Below are 7,505 nucleotides of genomic sequence, written 5' to 3'. Positions count from 1 at the left end.
AAGTGCAAACGGAATTCATCAGAGAATGAATGGTCTTTTCAACCAGTGATGCCAGAACAGTTGGACATCCATATACAAAACTATGGACCTTGAGCCATACTTCATATCATTTGCAAGAACTCACTCAAAACGAATCATAGACATAAATGCAAAAATGAAAACTATGGAACCTATAGCAGAAAACATAAGAAGAAAACCTCTGTGACCTTAGGTTATGCAATGATTTCTCAGGTACAACACCAAAAGCGTGATGAAGAAAATACTAATGAATGCGACATCATCAAAATTAAAAACTTCTGCTCTTTGAAAAATCACTCTTAAGAAAATGAAAAGACAGGTCACTGAGGACTCCCAATTCAGAAAGAAAGTCACGTTTTAAAGAACCCGATCGTGGGACTTCTCTGGTGATAGAGTGGTTAAGAATCTGCCTTTCAATGGAGGGGACGTGGGTTCAATCCCTGTTTGGAGAACTAAGATCCCACATACCTCAGGGGCAACTAAGCTCCCACACCACACCTAGAGAGAGGACTGCGTGCCAAAACTAAGACCCAACACAGCTAAGTCAATATTGCTGGGTGATTGTACATGGGGATCTGGGTGAGAAAATAGGCTTTCTTTTTAAAATAATTTTCTTTATTTTTGTTGAAGTCATACATGTAGGTAAGAGCTTCCCTAATGGCTCAGATGGTATAGAATCTGCCTGAAATGTGGGATACCCAGGTTTGATCCCTGGCTTGGGAAGATCCCCTGGAGAAGGGAATGACAATCCACTCCAATATTCTTGCCTGGAAAATCCCATGGATGGAGGAGCCTGGAGGCTACAGATCGCAAAGAGTCGTACAGGACTGAGCGACTATCACTCACTCATACAGGAAGATAGACTAAGAAGTCACATGCTTTTACAAAGCATGTTGTGAAGAGTATCGGTTGCTTACCATCAGCCTCCCCCTAGGGGAAACCATGTCTAGTTTATCATTTTGGCATTTGTAGCTCCATTTCCAAGTAATATTCATTGTATTACACCGTGACAAAATAATGCTGCATCTCGACTTTTCAGTTTTAGATCTAGTCCATTGAATTCCCATGGCTGAAAAGGAGACTTTCGTCCACCTCCTTGCTCCCTACACCTCTGGCACCTAGGCTCACCTTCCCACCCGCCTCCCTCCCATCAACACTATATGCTCCTTGTGATTTGATCCACGCTGTTGTTTACATTATCATGATTACGGAAACATGTTATAGTTGAACTCTGTTGTAAACCAAAAGCCTTTTCCCTTCTGACGTGGCTTTTTTATTTTCTCTGAGGTGAAAAACATTGTCTGATTTTGTGTTTGCTACATTTCCTATGTACATTGGGCTTTCCAGGTGGCTCAGTGGTAAAGAATCTGCCTACCAAGCAGGAGACACAGGAGATGAGGGTTCGATCCTGGGATCGGGAAGATCCTCTGGAGGAGGAAACGGCAACCCACTTCAGTAATGTTGCCTGGAGAATTCTGTGGACAGAGGAGCCTGGTGGGCTACAGTCCATGAGGCCGAAAGAGCTGAACTCAACTGAGCGCGTATGAGTTGCTGCTGCTGCTGCTAAGTCGCTTCAGTCGTGTCCGACTCTGTGCGACCCCACAGACGGCAGCGCACCAGGCTCCCCATCCCTGGGATTCTCCAGGCAAGAACACTGGAGTGGGTTGCCATTTCCTTCTCCAATGCATGAAAGTGACAAGTGAAAGTGAAGTCGCTCAGTCGTGTCCGACTCCTAGCAACCCCATGGACTGCAGCTCACCAGGCTCCTCCGTCCACGGGATTCTCCAGGCCAGAGCACTGGAGCGGGTGCCACCGCCTTCTCCGCATGAGTTGAGAGAGCATCCATTCAACCATATCCTTATCACCGGTTGCCCCATCTCTCCGTGGTTCATCGGTGCCAGATGTTCTCTGTTAATCTCACCTTTTGGAAGATGAATTTCCTGCGGCCCTCTGACCCTCTCCAGTCTGCTCTCCTAGTTCTGTTTTTTTCTTTTTTCTTTTGAAGTAGCAAATGTGCAATGCTTTTATTTTTTCTCCTTATATTTCTTAAAATTTTTGTGTCAAAGTAGAGTTGATATCGGAGAAGGCAATGGCAGCCCACTCCAGTACTCTGGCCTGGAAAATCCCATGGACGGAGGAGCCTGGTGGGCTGCAGTCCATGGGGTTGCTACTAGTCAGACACGACTGAGCGACTTCACTTTCACTTTTCACTTTCATGCATTGGAGAAGGAAATGGCAACCCGCTCCAGTGCTCTTGCCTAGAGAAGCCCAGGGACGGCGGAGCCTGGTGGGCTGTTGTCTATGGGGTCGCACAGAGTCGGACACAACTAAAGTGACTTAGCAGCAGTAGTAGCAGCAGAGTTGATATACAATATTATACGTTACAGGTATATTATATAGTGACTGACATTTTAAGGGTTATACTCCGTTTATAGTTATAGTAAAATATTGGCTCTATCCCCCAGGTTGTGCAATATATCCTTGTAGCTTATTTTTGTTTGTACCTCTTAGTCCCCCTGGGCTTCCTGGTGGCGCTAATGGCAAAGAACCTGCCTGCCTATGCAGGAGACGAAAGAGACACAGATTTGATTTCTGGGTTGGGAAGATCCTTTGAACAAGGCCATGGCAACCCACGCCCATATTCTTGCCTGGAGAATACTATAGACAGATGAGGCTAGCAGGCTACAGTCTATAGGGTTGCAAAGAGTCAGACACAACTGAAACGACACTTAGTCCCCTACCCCTATATTGTCCCTCCCCGCTTCCTTCTCCCCACATAACCTCTAGTTTGTTCTATCTGTATTTCTGGCACTCAGCTCTCACTCTGGGATCTTCTGTCACCATCATCTTGGGGACTCTCTTCTTTTCCTCTCCTACATTCTACTTTCTGTATTTCATGCTTTTTTTTTTCTTGGTTTCACCTTAAGAGGCTTTCTTTTGCTATTTAGAATTGTTTAAACTTCTCATCATGTAGCCAGTGTACAATAAATGTCCATTATGATCATGCAAGAGCAGTGAGGATGACTCGGGTGTGAGAGGATTTTTTTGAGCATATGAAATGACACACCTGTTTCAATGGGCTCTTCAGCTGGCTGCTAAGAAGAGCCCCATCGGTTTGTCTCAGGAAACAGGCTCCAACGTGGTTGCTCGCTTCCATTCTGCTAACAGGTAGTGTGTTCACCCTTCAACTTCCTTCCACTCTTTTCGACTCAAGTTCCCCCTCTGCGATCGAGTCCGTTACTGTCATCCCCACTTCACAACTGGGAAAGCTGAAGCCCAGAGAGGTTTTCCCTGCTGTCCCCTCTCCACCTGTCATTCTGCAAAGATTCTCTGTGTGACTGGCCCTGCAAGTATTACATGGTAATAACTCAGGACAGAACAAGAGAAAATGTCACCCGCCCTTTAGGGAAGGGAGTGACCCTGGGTAATGTGGTAACAAATGTGGCAATCCTCCAGAGTCCCGGAGTGTGGGAAAATCATGGCACTTTGAGAGGCCCCAGCTCGCTGATGATTCCGGGTTTCTAACAAGTTCCTTTGTAATGTCCTGTTTGGCTCTCTTTGCCCCTCTCCCACTCCTCCCCAAAGGAGGGTGATTCAGGGTCCCCTAACGTGTTCCCAAGTGGCTTTCTGACACCACCCCCTCCAAGTCTTTCATTCCCCTTCCTAGTCCTCACGCTCTTGCCTAAGGGCAGGAAAGAGCCAGCAACACTCTGGATGGCGGTCACTGTCCTTACCTGAATTTCCTGCTGAGGAAATAGCAGCTGAGAGAACTCAGGGCAGTTCCGGCGGGAGCACACCCATCGGGGCGGGTATAAAGGGTGAGGCTGACACTGGTCACCACCGCCCCACCTGCGCTCAAGATGAAGTCCAGCAGCCTTATCGTCTTCCTGGTGATATTTGCCTTTGGATTCCTGATGCCCTGGGCTGTAGAAGGTGCTCCCAAACGTGAGTTGGACTCTCTCAGGCCATACCCAGGTGCCAGAATCAATGATGGCTCAGGGTGGGAATAACCCCTTCTTTTTAGCCTGGGGGCTGGCCTTGAAGCCCTCTTTCCAGTGGCCTATGGCCCTTAATTTTAAGCATGTCTCTGAGGACTTCAACTAAGAGGGCTTCTGTGTATCCAGAAATAAGCCCCTGTATTTCTTATTTTTCTTTCTCTATAGCTCCTTCTTTACTGTTTAATTTTTTCCTCTGTCACATTATTTTGGTTACTATCTGTTTTAATTTTCCAAATTGTTCTCTGTTTCTCTTAATTTTTTTTTTTGTTGTTGTTGTTGTTAATGGTCACTCTCTATTTCTTTCTATTTGCTGAGAAGCAAATAGAAAGTGTTACTTCCTTCTCAGTTGATCTGTTCTCTTTTGTTTAATCTCGAATGAGTGGCCTCTCCTGCCATCACTGTCTCTTTCTGCCTCCCTCCCAGCCAGCCCTGGGCCAAGGATACCTGACAATGAACTCTGTTCAGCACTCCCTGGAGCTGACTTATACAAACATGCAATAGCTGATTGTGAGATCTTCAGAACTTCTGTGAGGTAGTTGATGTCACATTCCGTTCCATTCCGTTCAGTCGCTCAGTCGTGTCCGACTCTTTGCGACCCATGGACTGTAGCCTACCAGGCTTCTCCGTCCACGGGATTCTCCAGGCAAGAATACTGGAGTGGGTTACCGTTTCCTTCTCCAGGGGATCTTCCCGACCCAGGGATCGAACCCGGGTCTCCCGCAGTGGAGGCAGACGCTTTAACCTCTGAGCCACCAGGGAAGCCCTCACATTGGTAGCTTGAAATAAGGAACAGTGGGAATATTTATGCCAGGGAAATTGGCAAACTCCACAAAGTCTCCGTCTTGAAAGACCTAGTGGCACACCACCATCTCTACCTCCTTTCCCATTGACTCCCTCTTGGTGGAGGGCTTGGCTGAGCTTGGCACTGTCCCACACCGGCCTTGAAACTGGAATCCTAATGGCTCCCTTCATTTCTCTGGGGTCAGCTACTTGGGCTCGGTTTTCTCTCTCACCTGGTTCCTTCTGCAGGATTGTGATCATGACTCAGCGCCAGCTTCTTCTTCCTCATTTGTTCTTACCCTTCAGAAAAAGGTAAACCTGGAGCCTGTCCTTTCATACGCCCTGTGCCGTGCCTTGTATATGAACCCCCTGAATGCCAGAGTGACTGGCAGTGTCCGAAGAGGCAGAAATGCTGCCAGGGTCTTTGTGGCATCAAATGCACGGACCCCGTAGACGCGTCAAAGCCAGGTGAGGAAGTCCAGTCCTGGGAAGGGGGTCAGGGAGGTCTGAGCTTGAGGACACGCTTCTTGGGCAAGTGGAGGCGGCCCGTCTGAACTGGGGTGGAGGATGGGAGAGTCAGGGCTCCTCCACCCGCTCTACCTGCTCTGCTTTCTCAGGCAGACAGTAGGCCAGTTGGTGAGCCTGTCAGCCAGCAGGTCAGTCAGTTCACAAATCAGTCTGTCCATCAGACACACGTATGTCAGACACTGGTAGGGGTCCCATTGGTGGGAGGGAGTCTCCTTTAGGATGTGCACCAGCCTCAGATTGGATCCTGAAGTTGGGGAAGAACCAATTCCCACGTATGGGGTGAAGGTGGAGTTGGGAATTTGGGTGATGTCCCAAGGGGTGAAGCCTCTGAATTGTGACTTTGTTTTCATCAGTTAAAGTCACTCCTGGGAAGTGTCCAGTGGTCACCGGCCACTGTGAGAGGCCCAACTCCTTTAATGACTGCCAGAACGACAGCCACTGCCTGAATGGTTTCAAGTGCTGCAGGGGTCCATGTGGGAATTCATGCGTCCTGCCGGTGAAAGGTTAGAAGATCTAGCAAGCTCCGCATCCCCCTGGACCTTAATATACTCTCAATCTAATGGTACCTTTGTATGTGAAAGAGGTTGCTTGACATCTTCCAGTACTTTTCCATTCCCCAGGCAGATTCTCTGCCCCTCAGTGACCTTCACTCCTTAGTGTTCTCTAGACAAGTCTCAGGAGGCACCTATGACAGGCTGTGCTGTGTCCTAGGAAGGAAATCTTCTTGGAATAAGGCAGGAGGAAGGAGCGTGATACAAGAGGCAAAAGTTCTATCTTTGAATATCATCTCTGCCTCTGACTGACTGTGTGACTATGAGCATCTGATTATTTCATCCTCGACCTCAGTTTCCCCATCTGTAAAATGGATGCAATTATATATATTTCCTTCTCCAGGGGATCTTCCCAACCCAGGGATTGAACGCGGGTCTCCTGCATTGCAGGCAGATGCTTTATCCTCTGAGCCACCAGGGAAGCCCCATCCACGGTGATACTAAATGTAAAAGTGATTTTTAAGATTTGAAGTACAGTTTGCATTCAGAGAATGTTGCTATGGTTATGGCCCTGATTGGCTGAGTTATCTGGAACCACAGGGAACTCTCCGTTCCGTTCCGTCGCTCAGTCATGTCCGACTCTTTGCGACCCCGTGGACTGTAGCCTACCAGGCTTCTCCATCCATGGGATTCTCCAGGCAAGAATACTGGAGTGGGTTACCATTTCCTTCTCCAGGGGATCTTCCTGACCCAGGGATTGAACCCAGGTCTTCCACATTGGAAGCAGACGCTTTAACCTCTGAGCCACCAGGGAAACCCCAGGGAACTCTAGTAAGATGCATAGATGTCAATCTAGCTCAATGCTCTGATTTTATAAGAAGGCAGCAGAGAAGAGCCTGTGAAAAGCCTGGATTCTGTCTTGATTCCTACATCAAAGGCCAGCACCGTTTCAACCATTCCAGAACCATGCTCTCTACTCATCAAAAGGGACCTAGGACTTGGTGGTGGAAGGACCATCTTGGTGGGAAGGATATAGGGGTCACTTAAACAATTCCTGTGCTGAGGCTCCACTTTATTTTCTTTCTACAGATTCATCCTTTCCAGGTCAAAAACATTAGAACTTCCTGGTCTGTGTGCTCTGGGGATTCCCCCCACTCCCCACCCTGCAGGCCTGGAAAACAATGAAAGCACCTTGGTCAAGATGTGGTTTTGTGACCACTGCTCCTTTGGGGACGAGATCTGGCCTGTTTTATCTATGTACCCCAGCATCCAACATGAAGCTTGGCACACGACAGGAAATGCCTGTTGATCCGTGAATAAATAAATGTACTAGATTTTCTCTGCATTTCCATCTTCCTTGACTCTTTTGAGTGTGGGGCTAGGGTATGAGGAGTGAGATGAAGAATAAGATGTCTGAATGTGAGGGGTTTCTCCAAAAACCCATAAAATAGCAATCGGAAGAAGAGAGTGTTTTGGTTCCAAGCAGATACAGGTTTAAATCTTACATTCATAGATTACAGGTTCTGTAGATTTGGGCAATGACTTTGTCCTACTGAGCTGTAGTCTTGTCAACTGTAACACGGAAATGACAACAGCAATGACAGTTTCTTAACGTTATCAGGATTGGAGGTGATAACATGTGAATGGAATAGCTCACTGGCCGTCACAAAGTAGATGCTCAGCAAAAGTT

At 47.6% G+C, this 7,505-nt stretch overlaps 1 protein-coding gene across 2 annotated transcripts; it reads left to right on the top strand.

Moving 5' to 3' along the window:
* Positions 1–3,609: 3,609 nt before the first annotated feature.
* On the top strand, positions 3,610–7,160 carry LOC129555880 (antileukoproteinase-like). Of its 2 annotated transcripts, XM_088843742.1 has the most exons (5): positions 3,610–3,963; positions 5,103–5,264; positions 5,678–5,827; positions 6,219–6,321; positions 6,905–7,160. In XM_088843742.1, exons 1-4 carry the CDS (start codon positions 3,879–3,881, stop codon positions 6,311–6,313), a joined length of 492 nt encoding a protein of 163 aa, XP_088699868.1. In that variant the 5' UTR covers positions 3,610–3,878; the 3' UTR covers positions 6,314–6,321; positions 6,905–7,160. The 2 variants fall into 2 exon arrangements, with proteins under 2 accessions (XP_088699868.1, XP_055281791.2); XM_055425816.2 differs by lacking the exon at positions 6,219–6,321 and having other exon boundaries at positions 3,642–3,963.
* The last annotated feature ends 345 nt before the right edge of the window (positions 7,161–7,505 follow it).

This window comes from Moschus berezovskii, chromosome 15 (assembly GCF_049115385.1).
Source record: "Moschus berezovskii isolate FMDL1 chromosome 15, NW_MosBer_1.0, whole genome shotgun sequence".
In the NCBI taxonomy this organism is placed as follows: domain Eukaryota; kingdom Metazoa; phylum Chordata; class Mammalia; order Artiodactyla; family Moschidae; genus Moschus; species Moschus berezovskii.
This window is presented reverse-complemented; position numbering and strand designations above follow the sequence as displayed.